General features: G+C 32.8%; 1 protein-coding gene across 11 annotated transcripts in view; it reads right to left on the reverse strand.

Annotated features, from left to right (window-relative positions):
• CTNNA3 (catenin alpha 3) overlaps positions 1 to 24,644 on the reverse strand; it is a 1,350,411-nt gene that overhangs the window by 115,294 nt on the left and 1,210,473 nt on the right. For all 11 annotated transcript variants that reach the window (XM_074374085.1, XM_074374091.1, XM_074374088.1 and 8 more), the window contains one exon: positions 6,739 to 6,920. In XM_074374085.1, the coding sequence (XP_074230186.1) occupies positions 6,739 to 6,920 (182 nt within the window). The remainder of the gene's footprint in view (positions 1 to 6,738; positions 6,921 to 24,644) is intronic.

Consider the following 24,644-nt stretch of genomic DNA (forward strand, 5'->3'; position numbering starts at 1 on the left):
TTCAGGCAGGAATTTAGAAGATGCCTCCCTGGGAAACTAATCAGTACAAGGGGAAAGGCTTGCTTCCCTCTAACAAGTCCTGGAGTCTGATTTTAGAAAGTGCCAGAGGCCGAAGAAAAGGAATGCTGAGTTACTAGAGGAAGCCACAGTCTCAGTGTTACAATGTCACATAGCTTATGTGACTGTGTGGATGGTCCTTCACCAAGACGACATCACATTTGAAACACTCAAAACTGACTTCTCTGCCCTGGAATGAGTGTATCACAGGGGTAGTGGCAGAGATGCTTGCTTGCTCTCTTAGCAACTGGGCACCAACAACCAGAGTAAAACCTGCTCTCCACCTCTCCACTTTAGGCTGGAAGAAGTACTCAATGGTCGGTGCTCCATTTAGTACCTGTGTCAAGGTAGCTACATCAAGTTTTATAGAAGTGATTTTTCCAGCTCCTTGTACAGTACCTTCTAGGAATTAACTGAGATTCTATTAGCCTCTATCAGAATTGCCCAAGCCTAATTGTTTGGGTCTCCCAACTGTGGCTAGAGCCCTTGACCCCAGGGTTGTCTCTGCTGGCAGTGCCATCCCAAAGTGCCTGTCATTCTGACGATGTTATAATTAGGTTTATTTTCTATGTTATAGTTACGTTTATTTTCTGTGATGCCACCTTCATGATTACAATTCTTGAATAATTCCCTATATCCTACTTCATTAAAAAAAAATCCTTCTGTCCATCTTCTAAGGCCTTTTATAATCTATCACTTTTTTATGCCTGTCTTAACCACTTCCTCTATTTATCTAGTTGTCTGAGAGCCCCCAAATGGATCTAACTCATTCCTGCCTCTTGGCCTCTACCCTGTGGGTTTTATCATTGACATCATCCCACTCCACAATCCAATCCCTGTATTTCAAAGTCTAATACAAACTTCACTTGCTCCTGTTTTTGCTCTCTGCTTACTCTATTCTCCAAGGCTAATCCCTGTCTTCTGAAATCCTAATGTACTTACAGCTAGAAGCAAATAATGCATCACACAATTACTGTTATTTTTAATGTGTCAGTTTTTGTTCCCCTTGAAGAAAGGACTAGGTTTTGTTCTGTGTTTAGCACAAGGGTAGAATAAAGCCTTGTAATACAATGAATAGGTACCCAGATTCTGAAACTGGATCAACTCCAATTCAAACTCAATCTCATTTGTGCGTCCTTGAGCAATTGATCTGACCTCTATGAATCTCAGTTTCTTTAAAAATAAAATGGAGAATATAATAATCAATCAAAATGCCTTGAAAATAAAAATGAGAACATATATATGTATTGATCATAGTGCAGTACATAGTAAGCAAAGTTTACTGTTATGTTTCTTATTAAAAATAAAATAGTAGTTAAAGAAAATGAGAAAGCAGACCTCTCAGTGACACTTTAGAAGAGACAATGTATTATTTTTTTATTATTTAAAAAATATATAGCCATTTTAAAATCTATATGAGAGACAAAGAGAGTGTACTATTACCAAATGGTCAACTACTTGTTGATAAATACTGTACAGGCAGCTATAACCCCCATTCTCACAGGTCCCATTACAAACAAGCTAAGACAACTGCACTGAAATAAATGCAACATGGGTGGATCTAAGGAATAACCAATATACAAAACTGCTAAACTGAACCCTAGAAAAACATTGTAGTGTCTGAGAAAAACCCTTAAAACAGAGTTGGGAGTGAAAATAAAGAACCAGGTTCATATGTTTTAAAACAATTGGAGATTTTTCACAGTTTTTACGAACTAAAATTAAACTGAATGCGGATGCAGTTCAAGTGCAAAAGATTGTCAGAACCTGAAATTCTATTTTGCTCCCCTACCTTTACTACGATTTCAATACACAATATTCTTGTTCTATGGATGCCTTTTGCAGTGACACCTATAGACTGTGAGAATGTTGGACTCCTTAGCTTTTGCAAAACATGTAACATGTCTATTTACCAATGAGTTATCACTCTGCGGAGTTGTGAATCTTCTTCTAACACCCTTGTTACAGACTATGACATCCTCAGAGTCACGGAGCATCCCTTCCAAAGTCATATTTCAGCATCCTTTTCCAACACGATTCAAAGCACGTTAACAGTAAAACATGAGTTCCTTTGGGAGGGAGACAGATGTAGAGCAGGAAAAACTGCACTGAAGTCTGTATCTCCATCAGCTGTTGGTGACATAGCCTTACCTTTCCACCTTTTGTTCTACTTCCCAACCTTATTTTCCTTCTGTCCCCGACTGGGCCCAGTCAGTCACTTCAATATATCCTTTCTAGTAGTTTCAATTCTCTCACCCCCTTGATTTCTGCTGCAAGTTCCTTTACCTTCTAGGACTTTAGGTAAATTTAATTCACTAGCTCTCTTAGAATATGTGAAGAGACTCTAACCCCTTCGCTACTGATAAATGTATTAGGTTTTGGACTGGGTGACAAGCCATAAATAAATGACAGAATGAATAATCTTGCAGGCTGACTGCCCTTATATTCCTATAGCTGCTTCTGTTCTGCTGCCCAAGCTCTCACTCCACTTGCGTCTTTTCAAGGCTTCGCCTATTCCATGGTTGACGTCACTCAGCAAGTACAAGTCATTAGGCATTTATTTCCTCAAATTCTCTCCATTTATTTATACATTCCTTCCTCTTTTATCAAGAAGCATTTCCTCCTTTTTCCCATGGTTCCCAGAAAAAAGATTCCTAGATGCCTCTGTTAATTTAAATGAGAGATACTTTTTGTCACTAGTATTTACAGCATTTTTGTACTTACATTTTTTAACTATTAAACTTGCTACATGTATTAGAAATACTGATACACCTAGAATATTTTATAAAATCATCGCATTTTTTATATTCATGCCACATTTTATTCTCTTTTTTTCTCATTCTCTAACTTCTAACACTTTCACATTAATTTCATCTACTGATATGAAAATTTAATTTTAGAGATCCCTTGGAAATTTTAAAGGGCATTATATGCATTCTTTATGTAACAAAGTATAGTATTAATACTTCTGAATTCTCCCTGAATATAAAAATAGGCTATTTTAACTCTGATCACCAACAACTAAATTTTTTCTATGTAATGTTTTTACTTCGAATATTCTTTTTGGTTGTTGTTCTTGTTGTTCTGCCAAGGCTTATCTGAATATACCACATGTTTTCTGATTTCCTTGCTCACCATTGCTTCTTGCATCTTAATTCTTCTTTAAAGGAAGCATTTTCTGAGTATGTGATTTGAAATTCATCTGTCAAAGAGGTCACAGACTTGAGGTCACTGTTTCTTAAAGACTTTCATTTGACCCAGACTCCAAGGAAAATAATATTCTCTTGATGCCCCTTTAAGTTGGTGCATGGAAACATTTCTAGCTTCCTTTTTAGAGGCACAGCCCCAGGCTTTTCCAAAGATCTCATCTCTAGTTCCCCTCTGCATTCCTCATTTCTTTTTTTTTTTTTTTATTAATTTAACTTAGTTTTTGGTTTTCTGAGTCTAGGTTTTAAAAATATATATCTTCAACACATTTTTCAAAGTCATTTTAGTTTGGAGTGTTACATTACAGTTTTATTTTTGTTTTGTATTTTTTTCTAGATGAAAGGCTTTCCTTAACTGAATTGCTTTGATTATCACTTGTTTTCAGCTTTTGAGACACGATAGACATAATTGTAATATACTTATAGTGTACAATGTGATAATCTGATATATGTATACACCATGAAATGATTACCACAATTAAGTTAACACATCCAACACCTCACGTAGTTACCTATTTTTGAATGAGAACTCTTAAGATTTTCTGAGCAAATTTCAAGTATACAATACACTATTAATAGCTATAATCAAGATGATGCATATTAGATCCTCAGAATTCATTCATCTTATAACTGAAAGTTTGTAATCACTGGCCAACATTTCTGCATTTCTCCTATCACCAACTCCCACCATACAACTCTGTTTCTATGAGTTTGACTTTTTTTTTTTTTAAGATACTACATGTAAGTAGTATCATCCAGTATTAGTCTTTCTCTGTCTGGCTTATTTCACTTAGCATAATGCCCTCCAGAATCATCCACCTGTCACAAATGGCAGGGGCAGGGTTTCCTTTCTTATGGCTTAAATGCTCATATTTATATAAATTATTTATATTTATTATATATATAAATTCAATTTCTATAGATCACATTTTCTTTATCTATTCATCCACTGATGAACACTGAAGTTACTTCCATATCTTGGCTATTGTGACTAATGCTGCAGTGAAATGGGAATACAGGTATCTCCTAAAGGTAGTTATTTATTTTCCTTTGCATATTCTTTTGCACCCAGAAGTGGACCCATTTTCTATATCTTATTACAGAAGCTTTGCATGTCACTGGTCTGAATCCTTTTCTTTTTAGGCAGGGCTCTGAGACCAAGAGCACTCTCCTTAATTTTTATTATGAAGTACACTTTCCGTAATGGATGACATTTTTAGTGACGGTGGGAAGGAGAGAGATTGACATATATTGCGTTTCTCTTTCATTTCTCTAGGTTCCTTTTCATTTCTTATTTATGTCTTTTTCAATCACTGATGTACCTCCAACGTCACCTATCTTGTATTTCCTTATTTCTCAAAAGCGAAGATTCTCTCAATTTCCCAATTCCAGACCCAATCACTTTTAAGCTCAATCTCTATAGCTGGTGTTGTAAATGCCAAGTCTCAGAACTGTGTTCAGCATTTTAGCACTTAGTGTCAGGTATACTCATTTTGGTCCAGTTTTTTGTATGTGTGTGTGCTTTATCTATTACCTTTTCACATTCCTCCCATCTCTATTGGGTGTTTTTAATTTTCTCAATCCCTGATCTCCAGATTCATAGGTTTATGTCAGTGACAGAGTACCAGCAGTAGCTCTGTTGGTATTTCGTATTTATTTCCCTACTTAAAGGTACTTTGAAATGCACACAATTTTCTGTACCTTAATAATGATCAAAGCTGACATCATTAAGGTTTTATTTGAGGCCCTTCTCAGTCTTAACTTTTGGGAAGTTTGCATGAAGTGATTTAACTTTAATCAACATCCACTTTCTGAGGACTAACATGAAAAATTATTAATTTTTAAAAATAAATGTATATTTATCACAGAAAATTAAAAGTGAAAGTAATTAACTTACATTCCACCAAACTACTAAAACATAATCACTATTTAATATCACTGTAGTATAGTTTGTTTCCTATTCTCATGCATATTCGTGTCTTTGCTATATATATATCTAGCTTATATATGTGTCAAAAGAGAGGGAAAGAAGGTGAGGAGTTTCTCAGAATCTTTGTAAAGATGAAGCAGTAGGATAAAACTGAATTATTCTGGGTATAAAAGGGAATGGTAAGACATTTAGAAGCCATGGTATGGGGTTAGAAAAAAATGACAACAGCTAGGGGGGCAATCATAAACTGGTATCTAAAAGACATACTTTACAAAATTGTATATATAATGTACAGATATAAATATAGATATAAAAAATTTTTTAAAGTTTTTTTGTTTACACAAGTTGCCAACTTACTACAAGGATGTAAGAGTATATGCTGTCATCACCATACTCTCCCTGTACCAAGATGATTTTAAAAGTTCTGGTCAATTTTATAAATTTAAGAGGTATGTAATTTTAACTAATTTAGGTTAAATATTTTCACATATTTATGCATCATACCTTTTATGGAGAGAAACTGGTGATTTATCTGCTCAAATTTTTGCCCATTCTTCTACTAGGACATTAAGAAGTTTTTTGTATGTCTGTAAGTATTCTTGATATATAAATGGCATCACATTTTTGTTATTTTTTGTTATAGGTGTTTACCAAATTATCCATTTATATATCAGTATTGTTTAGCATATTCTATTGATATATAGAATTGTTAATGTAGTTCAATCTAATGATCTTTTTGTGTGAGTTTTGTCTATAATGCTTAGAAAGCTTTTCTCAATCTTAATTGGAGGGAATGATTCATGTACATTTTTTCCATTTATAACTATTATTTTAAAATTACATTTCATTACTCCATTTAAATGTTATTTTTGTGTATAACATATAATGATATAAGCAAATGATTTCCTAAGTATACTAGGTCTGTTTTAGAGTATTCTTTTGTTCTGTGGCTTTCATAATTACACCAAGACTAAATTAACTGTTGTGGTTTTGTACATTTTAGTAACTGGTAAGGCAAGTGCCATATATAATATATATATATATATATAACTGCTCTTTGGCTAGCTTTATAAAATGATATTTTGAAGCTGTAAGAAACACATGTATTATTTTTAGAATACACACACAATGTATGATTCCTTTGTGTATATCAGTAATGCATTGTTATTTCAAATATATCTAGTTGACAACTCAGTTTGTAGCTATGGAAATCAATCATTCATATTGATCATAGAGATCAACACAGATCATAACTTTATTTACCAATTTCTTTGTAAAAGAAATACTAATACGATACACAGGGAAGATTCCTGAAGGCAAGGGTATACAGTGGTCTCTAAAATTATTCCTCAGCAGTTTATGAGAAACTCTGCCACATTTGTTTACCAAAAACTCTAAAAAGACCTACAACTTCCTAATTCTATATTTGCTTTTCCCACACCACTTAATTTTTAGCACTTGCCGCTCAGAGAAACTTGAGGTTTCACTAATGGGACAGATGTTTCTAACCGTTAGAAATAAGAAAATCAATTCCCACATAATTACCTTGTGAAGTCTGTCATCTCCATCATGATCATGCACATCTTCTTGGCCAGAACAATGATATCGTTGCTTGTATCATCCCATATCTCAATCTCAGCATCCAGCTTACTCTTTACTTTCTTGAAGTCAGCAACTTGCTCAGCAATCTTTTCCTTTTCTGCCTCAGGCAACTGAGTCATCTTAGCCTATAACATGTGATAATTAGATTTGTAATCATTCCACTATGTCAAAATAGATTTTAGGAAGAAGTGGTCATTATAGGATGTTCGTAAAACTTGTTCATTTAAAAATAGAGACATATCATAGTTATTTTAGTCACAAAATAAAATTTTCCAGGTTCAATTTTCATATGAAAAATCTCTCGAATTACAATTGCTTGTTTTAGAACTACAATGTTAACTTTAAGAATGCCAATGTAAAATTTAATATCTGACACACTGAAATCTACTCCTTAATATAAATGTGGGACTTCTCAAATTTCTAACATACTTAAATTTTAAATTAATTCAAACTTGATGTAATACCTCACATATGTTAGACAGCATATACCTTATTTAATTGTACTAATAATATGCTTCAAAATGTAGAAGTATAACAAAATAAATCTTGAAATGAGACCATGTCTACCTATGTATGTATGTATATAGACATACATACATATTGTATATACATTTAGATCTGTATATAAACACTGAATAGACATTGTTAAACAATACAGAATACTTTCATAAATCATATGTATCTAGACAAGCACATATATAAAATCATAAGAATTAATGTGTCTGGTGTGCAATATAAACATACTTAGATGTGTATTTGTATACAAATTATTTGGGGGAAGAATAGAAATGTTAAGGCAGGGTTTATTAAGGCAGCCCTCCCTAATTAGCATCCTGAGTTTTGAGGTGCCATTTTCTCAGGCACAGTAAACTTAAGGCATTGGCATAGTGTCATGCTTTGAATATATCATATTCTGAACAGTATGCAAATATGCATCTTACATTTGCAATTTAAAATTTGAATGAGTAGAAAACCATCTATACCCCTAAAATACCATATTCAGAACCATACACCTGGGACCTATGACTTTTTGTCAAATATAAAAAGAACTTTGATGTAAAACTGATTTAATAATTTCCATCAAAGCCCTAAAATTTCATGATACAGTCTACACAATTACATTGTCAAAAAAGAAATTTACATAACCCAATAGCTGAGTAAGTACACAAATCTGGGAAGAAACATTTAGAAGGGATAGGATAAGTCATGTAAGTGGAATTATTTGATTAGTCACATGGAGTACATGATACCTACAATGCCTATGTATTTCCAGATGCTAATTTCTACGACACCTAAAGATGGGGAAATAAATCATCTCATAAAGTTTTGCAATAATGTGGTTACTAGGGTTCAGAATACTGGAAACACACTTTATTGAAGCAATAGTGTACAACAGCAATAAAGCTTAAACATATAAATGGAAGAAATTACCAGAATGGTCAATGGAAAATCCAACCAAAAATAAAAATTGAAGAACCAGTAACAAGTATGTCACTTATTATCCATTATAAAGCATAACACAGAGTCTAAAATAACTTGGCATTTGTAAAAATCTCAAGATTAATTATCCATGCTTCAGTTCTAGCCTATTAAAGAAAATAAACAATGAAGCTTTCTGATTTGAAGTTTCCTTTAAATTTCTTAGCATAGGATTTAACATATAATGAGTGCTCAATAAATGATAGTTATCTCCTATTCCATCAAAAAATCAAAGTATATTCACTCATTTAACACTTAAAATTGCCTTCTTTTCATTATTTATGTATTTTATTCTTTTGGAAGGATTAAGCTATGAGACTACATTTTTAATTGATGAGTTATACAGATGACTCTTCTTCAGGATGTGAAAATAGTTTATAGTTTCTTTTCTCAGGAAGTGTGGCCTATGTGGTATGTTAAAAGAGCAGCAGTTATATTGCTGCTGTCATATGGCAAAGCATGTAAAGGAAGACACAGCTCACTTATGTCTGGAATAGTATACAAGTCCATTAAGAAAGTTATAAGCTACTAAACCATTACACCAGCTCAAAAAGAGAAATCAATTTTCTCCATCATGACTACTGGTCATTATCATTCTCTCCATCTTCATGCAAAAATATTTAAAATTAAAAATAATAATAGTTGTAGATTGATTTATGTGGGGGTTTCTTTTTACAGACTTTATCTCAGAGATAATAAATCCATGACTCTAGGCTTAAGAAATCATTTTGAAGTGGAACTGGCATATCATGGAAAATTGCTCACTATTCTCATGATAAAGTTAAAACTATTCAAGAGGAGATCTGGTTAAGTGTATTCCAAGTTCTGTTCCTTGGAATGTCACTGATTTCCAGTATGACCTTGAAGAAGTCACTTAACCCTCCTGTCTACATTTCCCCAGACACAAAATCACAATAATTGCAACTGCTATCCATCTGCCATGCAGGGAACAGAGTCGATTACTGGATAACATTGAGACTGACCCTGCCGTGGACAAGAATCTCATGGGTTGCACTCAATTTCTTTAGTAACGTCTCAACTCACATGGTGAATTACAATTGGCAGATATTTACTTCTGACCAAAAAAAGGGCCAAAAGTTGGGCAATGGTTTACAAAACTAAAAGTTTTGGAGAATTCTGACTCCTTCCACAAGAGGAACAACAACAACAAGAAGAAGCATTAAATTACTGACTGGCACCTTCACTGAAGGTTTTTTGTGCTTCTGTGAATAACTCACTACATATCATTAGTCAACTTCAAGCACTATGAAAATATCAAAATAGAATTTAAGAGAATATTTGATATTTAGGAATTCTGGGTAAAAATTTCTTAATGGATTATTTGGTGAAGGATAAACAAAGAAACTGAGGTACAAAGCTTAAGACGAATCGGGTAAATAGAATCTTTGATAATTTTGCCAGCTAGCTATATTTCCCTCCTCCTGCTCAAATCTATAGAATACATCTCTGATATAAATAGCTATTAAAGGCTCTTTGAATCAATGCCATCCAAACGAGGTTATATTGTGTGTCAACTGATTTTAAAATCTGTTCCCCAAGACAATGAAAATAACTAAAATTTATACATGCCAAACACTCTGCTAGGCAACTTACATGTATTTAGAGTTTGATCTTCCTAGCAGCCCTATGAGGTAAGAACACTATTATTCTAATTTTATGGATTATGAGACCAAGTCGCTAAAAGATTAAATTATTTACTGAAGATTGTCACGTGAAGAAATGGTAGAAACAAGATGCAAACCCAGAAACTCTGGATCTAGAGTTTTTGTTCTATCATCATGCCGGCAAATCACAGAACTCCTGTCCACAATATAACAAAAGATCTATATTCTCCTCAATTGTATTTCTCTATCACCTACTTTTGAGTGTAATTATTCTCCAAAATATAGTCATAAATCTTTTAGAATCTAAATTTCCTCATTTGTAAACTAGAAACAATGATATTCACCTCACAGATTGTTTTAGAAATCAGATGAATGAATGTGTATTAATACACTTTTAAAATTCCTAGGTGCTGTTAAATGCCAACTGTTACACTATAGAGACTGTTCTTCACTCTATACAGTGATCCTCAGAATTCTAAGGTTATTCTTTTCCCTTTAATAAAAGTTGAAGGCATTTTTAAGTATTTGTATTATTCATAATTTTAGTTCTAAAATGGAGGTTAGCAGAGTTTTTCAGAGCAAGACAGGACACAATGTATTCTTTGCAGACCACACCACAGCACCCTATCGCCTTCCCCAGCTCTGCTGCTGCTATCCCGCAAGCCTGCGCACAGACCCTGTGCAAACACAGGAGCATGGCTGTGTCCCAATCAAACTTTACACGGACACTGAAGTCTGAATTTCATATAATTTTCCCATGTCATACATATTATTCTTATCATGTTGATTTTGAAAATTTTCAACCATTTAAAAATGTGAAAACCCATCCCTAGCTCATGGATTGTACAGAAACAGTCAAAGGACCAGATGTGACTCCATTTGCTAACACTTGCCAAATCCTTTATTGTCTTTATTTTCAAGTTTGTCAGTAGTACTGCCTGTTAGCCCATTTTGAAATCTCATTTTTTAGAAATGCTCTCCTTTTCTTGGTGTATCCCATTCAGTTAGGCACAAAGTGTGTCCACTTTATCCTTACCACTTTTATCACAACTATTGCTTTTTTTTTTTTGTATTCCTATTACTAGTACACAAGCCCCAGTCTTAATTTTCTCTTTCATTTTCAGTCCTTTTATCTTGCTACCACTTGATTCAATCTTCCTGACTCTGATAGAACTGGTATTCTTCAGCTAAAAAATACTTTCATGTCTCTTTACTGAACAGAGAATATAAATTCCTCAAATATCACCTGTAATGGTGATATTTAATTAAAGTAGAAATTAGCAAAGGAAAATATCCAAATCATAAATGTACAGTTGAAACTATTTTCATAAACTGAGTACATCTATATATACCAGGTACCCAAGTCAAGATATAAAATATTACCGGCACCCTGGCAGCCTCCTTGTGTCCTTCCTATTCCAGTCCCTCTCTCCCAAGAATAATATCACTGTCTTTATTTCTAAAACCATAGATTTCTCTGCTTCTGAAACACAAAAATATAATAATAATATATGTACTTTTGTATCTGGCTTTAATGTCCAACATTTATATATTTGAAAAACATTTATATTGTTGCATGGAGTCTGTTTATTCTCATTTTACTGTACAGATAGTATTTCACTGTGCAAATATATACCATTTACTATTAAGGATCTATTATTATCTATTACTATCTATTAAGGATCTCTTGGGGAGCATTCTATTTTTGGCTAATATGAACAGTGAATATTCTTCTACTTTTGATGTACATATGCGTGCATTCTTCTTGAGTAAATATCTGTGAGTGGAATTACTGGGTCACAGGCACCACCATAACCTTTGTCTCTATCAGCTTTTCAGTGTCATTTCATCTTGCTTTTATGCATTGTACCCTCAAGGTAAACTAAGTTATTTTTTTTTTTATTGAAGGTAAGTATCTTACAGTACTGCCCATTAATTATTTGCTCATCTTCTTTCCTTTCTCCATCTCTGTTGGTCCAAACTCAATCGTATTTCCAAGACAAATCATACAGTACATCTGCCTTTATTCTCCAGCTATGTGTAATTATTCTTTTAAAATTTCATAACATATTATCCATTAGTTCCTCAGGATGTTCATTTTGTTCTGTCTTGTAGCCTAATTATAAAGGTCTTTGAAAGCAGAATCACCTTTTTAGAAAAATAGTGGCAAATATGTCTATCTATGTCTGTGTTTCTTTGTGTTTTTTGTTTGTTTGTTTGTTTGTTTTGGTCTTCTGCCCCTAGACTCTAAGTTTCCTGGAAGTAGAGACAGATACATGATAAATGTTTGTTTGCAGTCATTAGTAGAAACTGTCAGGACATAAAGAACAGGCTTGTGGGATTAAAATTTTGTAGCACTGATCTTGCATTTTCTTTGTCATTTACATTTACACATTTTCCAAGCTTCTACGCTACAAGGTTAAAATTAATTTCTCTTATTTTTCCTGTCTACTTTCAAACTCAGGCTTCTGTTATTCCTCTAAGACTGTATTAATAGCATAATTGATCTTTTCATTGTCTTTATCTACTTTTAATTTCATTATGTTCATCACTAGCTGAAATATTCATATGCTTACATTATTTTTTACTTAAACACTTTAAATCATTTTAATAAATCATTTTCATTACCACTTCAAAGGATAAAAAAGGAAGGAAAAAATGATAATAGGAAAAATGCAAAACTTGTTTTCATGCAGACCTCCATTCAAACTCCATCTCTGCCAAGTACTAGCTTTGTAGACAGAAACTTAACCATCCTAGACCCCAATTTCATCACATGTCAAATCATGATAATCTTATTAGATTTTCTGACAATTAGAATTATGTCTGTAAACAATGATATCTATAATGTTTTAGGGACTTAGTAAATGGTGCTTATGATTAATGTATATAAATACAACAGCCTAGTCTCCACCACGTTCTGCAATATTATGTGAAAGAACAGTTAAAAATACTCACCTAGCTACCTTATGGAGCCTAGGCAGAGACCAAATAATATATTTTACTATAGTTATTTTATTTTCAGGAGCTTCAGCATCCAAATTGCTTATTTTGCAGATAAGGAAACTGAGTCCCAGGAAAGAGAAATTACTTGAAAAATATTACCCATCTGGTTAATGGCTGATTTGGTATGCAAATCCATCTGTTGCCATTAGTAATAGTTCTCTCTTCCTACAACATTGTTCTGCTTTACTTAGCTATTTTTTCTAATGAAAATTGAATTCTTAAGTAAATCATATAACTTGGTTACATCCCCTGTCCATATATCTGGCTGGAACACAGTAATAGTTTTATTAATAAGTAAGTCACAACTACTATTTTTCTAAATATTAGGGAATTCTTAATTAGTATTACTCATTGTTGGCAGGTAGCTAGAACTCAACATTCAAAATCAAATTTTTCGAAACTTTTGAAACATATGCATGGTGCATGCATATTGGATAAATATCTCTAAAAGGATAATTCTTGTTCTTACCTCCAGAGTTTATCAAATTTAATAGTGGGATTAATGATTTTTTAAATAAGCATAGAAACATTTGGGAATGAATATATATCAAAATATAAATAGCATAGCATTTCACTGGAGTTTAGAAAATCTAAAATGCTGCTGGCAGAAATTCAACTTAAATTAAAATTTGGAGAACAAATTTATAAAAGTTTTTGCATTGATTTTTTAAGCATACTAAATTGTGATTTCAAAGGTATTCTTGAGAATCCATTATGAAAAGTTTTCTATAATATTTTTAAATGATATTTAGGGATTGGAATTGGTCTTTGTTTTAAGGAATAATATACATTTCTACACTTTTATATGCAGTTCTTGAAATCAAATTTATAAATAAATTAGCTTTAAGAAACTCAGTTTCCTCATCTGTCAAAAAAAAAAAAAAAAGAAAGAAACACTCTTAAAACCTTGTAGGTTACACTCAGATCCCCATCAGGTATAAAACTCTCTCACTTTATGATTAAAGTTTATAGCCTTCATGGTCTGGGTTGAAACACAGAGCTAAATATTAAATTATTAGGCTTGCTTATCTCTTTTCTAATGAGAATAATAATAATGGTAATTATTATTTGTCCATGCATCTTACACGCCAGTCACTTTGCTAAGCACTTATGAAAAATTATGCCATTCAAATAATAATATTCTGAAGTCAATATTATTAATGTCCACCTTTTACAATCATGGAAATGAGGCCTGTAGGGGACATATACATGTCTCTTATAAATTAAGAAGACCTCCAATGTTATTTTTTTTCTTTTACACAATACCTCATTGTTTATGATTTCATTTGCAACATAGTTTTTTTTTAACACTATAGGGTTAAATTTCAGTCCTTAAAAAATATAGCCACATGTTATTTGTAAACCCAACTTGTGTCCTGGTTCTAGGGAAAAATAAAACTATAACAGGCATTTGGAAGCTAAATGGAGAAATCTGAATATAGACTATTAGGCAGTATTAAGAAGTGAGTTACTTTTCTTCAGTGTGATAATAATAATGCTCATTATTTTAGGGATACTTGCTAAAATATTTAGGCATAAACTGCTATGGTGTTGCAAATTCCTTTGAAGTAATTCAGAAATAAAAAGCAAATATGACTCTGGCAGTATGTTAAAACTACTATATCTAGATCATGGAAATATAGGTGTACATGGTACTCATGTTCAATTTTTCTGTGCATTTAATTGAAAGAACATTAAAATTAAATTAAATTTAAAATTGTAAAGATTTGACAAAATTTTTAAAAACTTAGAAAACAGATAATATTTTCTATTATTTTGTCAAGGCATCAGAGATTTTATATGCCATACAGTCTATCCTCTTATCGCAAAGTACCATTCCACCTGTAATATCACTGATCAGGGATGCTTTAGCTTCTCCTTGGATGTATCTGAAGGTCCAGTGCTGAGTTCTCTGGACCTCAGAGATAAAGTCCATGCAAATTTTACCAGCAAAATACAACATAGTGAATAAGTCCATGATCTGCAAAAGGAATCCTCACATAGGTAAGTATGGCTGAAGACCCATAGGAAACAACTTCATTCAGGATCTCAGCGTGGTTTGATTAAAGTTTATATATGTGGCTATAGCATAAACCTTTCTCTAAAAAGAAAGGTTGCTAACTCAGAGCTGGTCATCTATGTGGTGGCTCAAAAAAGCGATGCTGGTGTGAGGAGGTATCAAAAAATCCCAATCATTTTGACAGATGTGACCCTAACATAGCCATATAATTTCTGCAATATGTATTTTAGCTATAGGGTTAACCCTAAGCCTTTAAAATCTTTCCTCTAGTTCCTTTATCACCAAAACAGATAGATAATTAAAAGTTATCTTCAGTATAAACTTGTTGTTTTTCTATTTTTATATATAGTAGTTAGTATCTGCAAATCTCGAACCTCAGTTTATCCCTTTCGAACCCCTTCACCCCCAGTAACCCTAAGTTAGTTTTCTAACTACAAGTTTATACTGTATAGCACAAGGAACTAAATTCAATAACTTGTAGTAACCTATAATGAAAAAGAATATGAAAATGAATATATGTATGTTTCTGTATGACTGAAGCATTGTGCTATACACCAGAAATTGACACAACATTGTAAACTGACTATACTTCAATTAAAAAAAAAAAAGTTGTCTTCAAATTAGACTTTCCCAAAGGGAAAAACATACTCTAATTAGTTTATATGAGTATTCTGACTTAAATAGTCTTGCATATATTTTTTAATCTAAATATTGCAAGGATTTAGACTAATTTAAACTCAATAGCATCCTGTTTTCTTTAGATCTTCATTCCAAGTCTTTGTAATACTTTTTGTCTTTTGGTGTTGCCAAGACTGAAAAAGTAGGAATTCTCAGGGTTCCAAACTACATAGCTACATGTAAAAAAGGAACAATTCAGTAAGTAAATATTACAAAGGCTATAAGAAACTCAATCAAGCTTCAGAAGCCTATTCATTTTATTCACAAGAGTGCCTTTAGGATGTGACTCAGAGTCTAGTAAATTTTATTTTGCACACAGTTTAAGTAAGTTTGTTTACCTGAATTCCATGCCCCAGTTTTGAGTAAATTGCAAGTAGACAGGAGATGCACTAGTCTGACACCAAGGAAGGAAAAGAAAATCTATTAAGTAGAAGACAGAAAGCTCAGACAGTTGGGGGACTTTCAGTTTATGAATGAACTCTCCTGCTCATATCAGGATACCTCCATCCTATCACTGTTATTATAGCAGAGTGCAGTTATGTTTGGTCATAATACTGACAGTGAGTAATCTACAGCATCATCACCCAGCATTTACTGATTTTCTGCTGCATAGTGGAGTTATATGGCACCATTCCTGCTCTCAAGGAGCTTAAAATCTCCCTGTCCAGAAAGTATCAAATTATATTTAGAATATTGTGGTAGGTAAGTTAAAAATGCATGGAATATAATTTGAAAACCAATTCCAGTACACATTATTTTTAAGTTTAAAAATGTGCATCTTGGTCCAAAATAACTTGTTCTATAGGAGTTCCAGGAAAGCAAGTATTTTACTAAATATGGTTTCCGTATATCTTTGTTGATGTGATACTTATAGTTCATTTATAACTAATTCAAATATTTTGTTAAAGATAAAATCTTGACAAGGTATATACCATGAAAATATGTATAATTTGAGAAAAAAATTCTGTCTCTACTGATAGTTTTCATAGTTCTTAATTATACTTTTGTAATGAATATAATTTTATAAAATTTATACATGCATTAAATGTATAATAGAATATAAATATAATTAACATAATTCCTCCCAATAGTTTACGGTAATTTAAATACTTTATTTTATTTTTCTAACAACATTTTTCTTGATAAAATAGCAATCTGAGAATATGATATAGAAATACAAATATTCATGACATTTGTCCACATATTATGCCTATATATATATATATATATATGATTTAATATAATGCCATGTTTATGATCTATAAAAATATGCTGGTAATGCCTGTCATCACTTACACATGGTAAAGAAAAAAAAACTCGTTAGACTATAATCAGTCAAATATAGATTATTTAATCCCCAAAGTGAACAGCTATGTTTTTTATAATATGTAACCAGCTTACCACTTGCTAGGTATTTAAAAATTGTGTCAAATTAGAAAATCCTCAAATACTGTCTTGTAATTATGTTATGGGTAACTGCCCTAATTTTTTCATTCTGATCCACAATTAGCTGAAGTTTCCATATTTTAAAATAAACAAAATTGAGTCAAACTCCTTATCATACATTCTGTGAGAACTCAAAATTCCCTAAGAGCACTTATATCCCCACAGACCACCTTTCTACTCAGCATTTCTGCCTTATTACTTCTACTTCAGACTAACCTTCTGTGACTGTTTCCTTCTCATTCTGTTATAGCAACCCAACATTTTTAAACTCTTTAAAAACCTACGATGTACTTAATTTGTGTGTCAGGAAAAAATTGGAAAAATGTTTAGGAATTATATGAGGATTTCACAAAGTGGGAACAAAAATAACTTAAAATTATAACCTATCTAGTTTTTATCAGAGTATTTAGAAAATTGGAGAAGGCATTGCTTCCACATTGAAAAGAACAAGTCAGAAAATCTAAACGTTCATGACATTTTTTTCAACCCATTGGAGATATCAATAAAAGTTTGCACTGGCTAAATTAAACATGCAAGGAAAATTTTATTCAAGAATATTGCAATAGAGGAGAGAGATTGAACTCAAATCTGCTGAAACAAAGGATGGGAGAGTTTCTAAGCACTGGAGTGAGCTAGTAGAAAGTACTAGAGGACGCTGAGGGGGAGGTTCGTCAGTGTGACTAGGCCATCTGTGTTTAGTAATGGTGCTTATTAAAGTTTGGCTTCTACTGTCCCGCAGAGGCTACTAGATGAGATACTCTTACTTTCTTGATTATTACATTTCAAAGGTGTGGGTGGCTTTCAGGTCCTTAAGAAAGAATTCCTGGATTGTAAACCTGGCAAGAGCCTTGGAGAATATTTATACCTCAAAGGGAAAGAGAAAGAATTTACAATTACAAGTTTCGTGAAGTAAAGGCTCTAAGAAAAGGAACAGGACTGTCAGAAAAAAAATCTGTCTAAAGTTTAGTCAAGCTGGAAGGAACAAGAAGGTCACCTTGTTCAGAAGTCACAGGCAACCAAATAACCTAAAGTCTAGGGAGAGGCAGGTACCTGCTGGAAGAAACGCTATGCAAATACTTGCTTGTCTTGGGCAGGTGCCACTGGACATCAGTAAGATGCATCAGTTATAAGAACTGACATATTGGTTAAGCTTGGATCATCTTATGATGCCCAGAAGTAAACAGTTCCTCAAAGAGGAACAGGGAGAACATGTTAAAAAGAAACAGAAGCCAGATTCTAAAAGTTTCCAATACCAAAGTTTGGACAATTGGTCAACAAAATAGGTTAAAATGCATAGAATATAAAAATATGCACTAGACCACTGTGATAGAATAAACTGAATAATCTGAGAGAAGGGGCAGCTCTTCCTTATAATTCTAGTTAATAAATGAAGAATAAGGGGACATAAAAATTGCCATTAAGCAAACATCACTGTAATATTTGTGCCAAGTTTCAGTGATGAACATTAAAATTAGTAGATAAAAACATGAAAAGAAATAAATTTGATAGTCTTAAAACATTTTCTCCATTAATTACAAAGAAAAAATAATATAACTTTACAATAGAAAAAGCCAACAACCAAAATTTTAGCCAAGGGACAAAGACCAATAACATGAGAAATGTGACCTATTGACATCTTGTACCTCCTGATTTGACGGACAGAGAAAACTTAAGTTAATCATGAGAAAATCCATCAATCAATCAATCAGTATCAATAAGTAAATCCAAATCAAGGGACATTCTATAAAATACTTGATCTGTACTCTTCAAAAATATCAAGGGCATAAAAGGCAAAGAAATTTAAGGAGTCATCATAGTTAACGGGAGACTAGGGGATTTGACAACTAAATACAATGTTGGATCTTGGCTTTAATACTAGAACCAAAAAGAAATAAAAGGCATTCAAATTGGAATTAAAGAAATAAAGCTGTCACTGTTTCAGATGACATTATATTAGATATAGAAAGCCCTAAAGACTTCATGAAAAAAGACTGTTAGAATAAATTCAATAAGGTTGCAGGATACAAAACTAATGCACAAAAATCTGTTGCATTTCCATACACTAATAATAAACTATCAGAAAGATAAATTAAGAAAACATTCTCATTTACAATTACATCAAAAGTAATTGAAATAAGACAGAATAAATTTAACCAAGGAGATGAAAGATCTGTATATTGAAAACTGTAACATTAATAAAAGAAATTGAAGACACAACTGGCAAGGTATCTTATGCTTATGAATTGGAAGAATTAATATTGTTAAAATGTCCATACTGTCCAAAATATTATACAGATTCAGTGCAACCCCTATCAAAATTCCCATGACTTTTTTCACAGAAACAGAACAAATACCTAAAATTTGTATGAAACCAAAAAAGACCCTGAATAGTGAAAACAATCCTGAGGAAGAACAATAAAGCTGGGGGTATCATGCCCCCTGATTTCAAACTATATTACAAAGCTGTAGTAACTAAAACAGTATGGTATTGCCATAAAAACATGTATGTATGTAGAGCAATGGAACAGAATAAAGAGCTCCAAAATACATGCATATACAGTCAATTAATTTAAACAAAGGAGCCAAGAATATCCAATCGGGAAAGAAAAGTCTCTTCAATAAATAGCTCTGGGAAAAACAACAAAATGCACACAAAAGAAAAAAAAATGAAACACAATCTTAATACCACACACACAAAATTAACTCTGGACTAAAGGCTTGAAATAAGACCTGAAACCATAACTCCCTCTGAAGAAAACACAAGCAGTAAGCTCCATGTCATAAGTCTTGGCAATGATTTAAATGTCTGACACCAAAGCAAAATCAACAAAAGCAAAAATAAACAAATGAGACTAAAGCTCAAACTAAAAAGCTTCTGCATAGCAAAGGAAACCATCAACAAAATGAAAAGGCAACCTACTGAATGGGAGAAAATATTTGCTAATCATGTATCTGCTAACAGGCTCACAGTCAAAATATATGGAGAACTCATACAACTCAGCAAAAATACAATCTGGTTTAAAAATGGGCAGAAGTTCCGAATAGACATTTTTCTAAAGGAGACACACAGATAACTAACAGGTTCATGACAATATGCTGTACATCTTTAATCATCAGGGAAATGCAAATGAAAACCACAATGAGATATCACCTCACATCTGTTAGAATAGCCATCATCAAAAATACTAGAAATAACGATGTTGGTGAGGCTGTAGAGGAAAGAGAACCCTAGTGCACTACTGGTGGGAATGTAAATTGGTGCAGCCGCTATTAAAAACAATATCGAGGGTCTTCAAGAAATTGAAACTAGAACAATCATAAGATCTAGCAATCTCATTCCTGGGTATTTATGTGAAGAAAACAAAAACACTAACTTAAAGGATACATGCTTCCTAGCCTATGTTCACTTCAGCATTATTTATAATAGCCAAAATATGGAAACAACCTGAATGCCCATCAGTAGGTGAATGAAGAAAACGTGAGGTAGATATACATCCATATATAGCCACAAAAAAGAAGGAAATTCTGCCATTTGCAACAACATGTATGAAACTAGCATGAGGGCATTATACTAAGTGAAAGAAGTCAGATAGAAAAAGGCAAAGACCATACAATCTCTCTTTTATGTGAAACCAAAAAAAAAAAAAACATTTAAAAAAATCATAGATACAGAGAATAGACTGATGGCTGCCACAGATGTGGGTTGGTGGAGGTAGGAGAGATGGATGAACTGTTTTTGCTTTTATTTTTTTAGTTTAAATAAGTTGAGTTTTTTGCTTAAAACAAGAAGTTATTATCCTAGGATTCTAGATACCCACCAAAGCAAATCAGAACATTTACTTATAAATTAAGCAGCTGTAAAAGTCCACCTATTTTTGGAAACATCATCATTTTTTGTTTAATCGAGTTATAGTCAGTTCACAATGTTGTGTTAATTTCTGGTATACAGCACAAATCTTCAGTCATACATAAACATACATATATTCATTTTCATATTCTTTTTCATCATAAGCTACTACAAGATATTGAATATATTTCCCTGTGCTACAAATTATAAACTTGTTTATTTTATATATACCAGTCAGTATCTGCAAATCTCAAACTCCCAGGTTATCCCTTCCCACCCACCTCCCCCTTGGCAACCACAGGTCTGTATTCTATGTCTGTGAGTCTGTTTCTGTTTTATATATAAGTTCATTTGTCTTTTATTTATTTATTTATTTTTTTAGATTCCAGACATGAGCGATATCATATGGTATTTTTCTTTCTTTCTCTTTCTGGCTAACTTCACTTAGAATGACATTCTCCAGCACCATCCATGTTGCTGCAAATCGCATCATTTTATCATTTTTTTTATGGCTGAGTAGCATTTTCATTTCTTAAAGAAAGCTTTGCCTAATCTTATAACTAGAATACCATCATTACATGACAAGCAACTTATGACGTAGGATGTTTAATGGATTTTAATATCCCAGTAAAACAGGATGTTGTCCAGACAGTTCCTGCTAAGAGGAACACCATGAGCAGGAAGGTAGCTGCACAAAGCATCCTGTGTTACTCGTTCCCTTTCCTTGGGTTTGTTTTCCTAATTATCACTTTCACCATATCCCTGGTTTCACTTGGGCCACAGACCCTCTTCCTACAAATTTCCTACTTAATATCCTGCTTGTGCGGACAAACAAAATTTCTCTTAAATATTTACAGCCAATCTCCAACATGAGACTGGATTATATATATAACAACATTAGACAAAACATTAGAGATTAACAATGACAGTCAGATGCCGAGTAATATAGTCTTGGTAAAGAGGGATCTAAAAATGGCTATTACCTCTCCCAGTTACTGCTCACCCTCAATGTTATGGAAGTCATTTTAGCATTCATTGCTGACCACCCGGGCACCTAGCAACATCACTGTGTCCCAAATATAACCATAGGTTATCAAGTCCCAGGAAGAAAGGATTTTTCTATTCCAGTTCCCTAAGCACCCACTTTTTCTCAGATTGACTGACATTAACAAAGATGGTGATATTCAATATCTTGTAGTGACCTATAATGAAATAGAATATGAAAATGAATATATGTATGTATACATATGACTATTATTGTGCTGTACACCAGAAATCGACACAACATTGTAAACTGAATATACTTCAATTAAAAAAAAAAAAGAATGGAGGTGATTCTTCAGAAGAGACCAAATGTACTTTCTTTTGTTTGTTTTTTGCTTCTGGTTTTATGGAGATAATTCACATATAGCAGTGTATTAAGTCTGAGGTGTACAACATAATGATTGAATTACATACATCATGAAATGACTACCATAATAAATCTAGTGAACATCCATCTCATTATACACAAAAGAAAAAATATTTTTACTCGTGATGAGGTTTTACTGTCTTAACTTTATATGTAACAATAGAACAGTATTAATTATATTAATCGTGTTGCACGTTAACATCCCCAGTACTTACTTATCTTACAGTTGGAAGTTTGTACCTTTTGACCACCTTCGTCCAGTTCTCCGTTTCTCTACCCCCAGCCTCTTGTAACCACAGATCTGATCTCTTTTTCTATGAGTTTGTTTGTTTGTCTGGTTAGTTTTTAAAGTGTAACTTACCTACAACACTATGTAAGTTCCTAGTGCAGAACATAATGACTCAACATTTCTATACATTACAAAATGATGACCACAATGTCTAGTTACTGTCACCATAAAAAGATATTACTCTATTATTGACTATATTCAACACACTATGCATTTTATCTTTGTGACTCATTTATTTTATAACTGGATCTTTAGACCTTTTAATTTCCCTCACCTATTTCATCCATTCCCTTACCATCTCCCCTCTGGAAACCACCAGAACCCATGTGGTCTCTGTATCTATGACTCTGTTCTTGTTTTGCTATGTTTGTTCATTTGTTTTGTTTTTTAGATTCTATCAAAAATGTAAGTACCCCCATGTTCACTGCAGCATTATTCACAATAGCTAAGATATCGAAACAAGCTAAGTGTCCAATGATTGATGAATGGATAAAGATGTGGCATACACACACACACACACACACATATACACACAATGGAATAGTACTCAACCACAAAAAATAATGAAATCATGCCATCTGAGACAAGGATTTACACAGAGGTCATTATGCTAAGTGACATAAGTGAAATGAGTCAGAGAAAGACACATTTCACATACATATAGAATCTAAAAAAAAAGTACTTTCAAGATGTATCCTTATTGGCTCCAAAAGTGTGCCTCATCAAAATGTTACCTAAAACACTGCACAATACTAGATTATCCCCATAAATGTAGATCTTCCATTACAATGGTTATTAATTTTAGGTCCGATTTCAGTCTTCAATGCCTTGAAATTTACCAGAAACTGAATATCATTTTTAAATTTTAGATTATGTATAAAAATGCAGGTATAATTATTCAGTAAATGTAACAGGCTGGAAGGGTTGTACCTAAGGTAAATGTTTCCCAAATAAACATTTTTCAGTAGAATGGCTGGGATTAAGAAAAAAGATAATTCTTAGAAAAAGAACTCATCTTCAATGAACTGAATGTTTTATTTGTATGCACACTGAATCTTTCTGTTTTCTGTATTCCTCCTTAAGCCACAGATTAATTTAGTAAATCCTCAAGTGGATTTTGAACTGTTCTCCCAAAGACAGAATCCTACAATTAAAAAATTAAATGTTTGGGACATTTTATAAGATGCAAGTCTCTCTGGCATGTTTCAATGTTATGTATCTATCATCTATCTATTTATATATTTATTTGTGTATTTACTTATTTAAGATTCTGTGTAATAACATCACCAAATTTTCATGGAATCTTACATGACAGAACACGGAAACTAATTAGAAATTTGTTCTCAGAGGCCAAAACTTCCTGGACTCTCCTGACGAAGTAAGAAATCGTCAAGGATTCTTCCAGCGGAAAGTGATAAAGCCTTCCTGTGCTGCATGTGAGAATTTACAAAGTAAGGCAATATGTTAAAAATCAAAATAGAAGAAGCTACAAAAGAATCCCTTCAAACTAGCGCCCCTTTCCAAGACTGTGCCTTAGAATATTTCAAAAAAAACACACAGAAAAGAAAAAGCTTAAAAAATTTTGCCAAACGAGAATGATACTCATTTTAAAACTTTCAGGTAGTACTTTTATTCAGTATTAATAACAAAATGATTACATTAGTGAGAAATAAATTGTTTTTATGGGGGAAATGAGCAGGGAGAAAAGTCAGAGGAGTAAAGTAACAGAGGAAATGTGACACAATAGAGGAGGCACTGAGTGGGTCTCTCATTAATTTGCTGGCCTACTTCGGGCAAGTCTTTTAGTCTCACCATGAGTTTTCCAAGCAAGAAACTGAGAATTTATGTCTGTTGGTATAGTTTGACCAGTGGTCATCCAATCATTTGGACCAGAGCAATTCTGAGTATAATTCAAGTGCATCTGGAAGAGATTACAACTTCTCTGTGTAATGAGTTAATTATGCTAGTGTTTTGAATAATGTTTCCTCATTTATAGTGTAACATTATTATTTGCATTTTCCTAATTTTAAGATCTAGAGGGGAAAAAA

The sequence above is a fragment of the Camelus bactrianus genome, chromosome 11, assembly GCF_048773025.1.
Source record: "Camelus bactrianus isolate YW-2024 breed Bactrian camel chromosome 11, ASM4877302v1, whole genome shotgun sequence".
NCBI lineage: Eukaryota > Metazoa > Chordata > Mammalia > Artiodactyla > Camelidae > Camelus > Camelus bactrianus.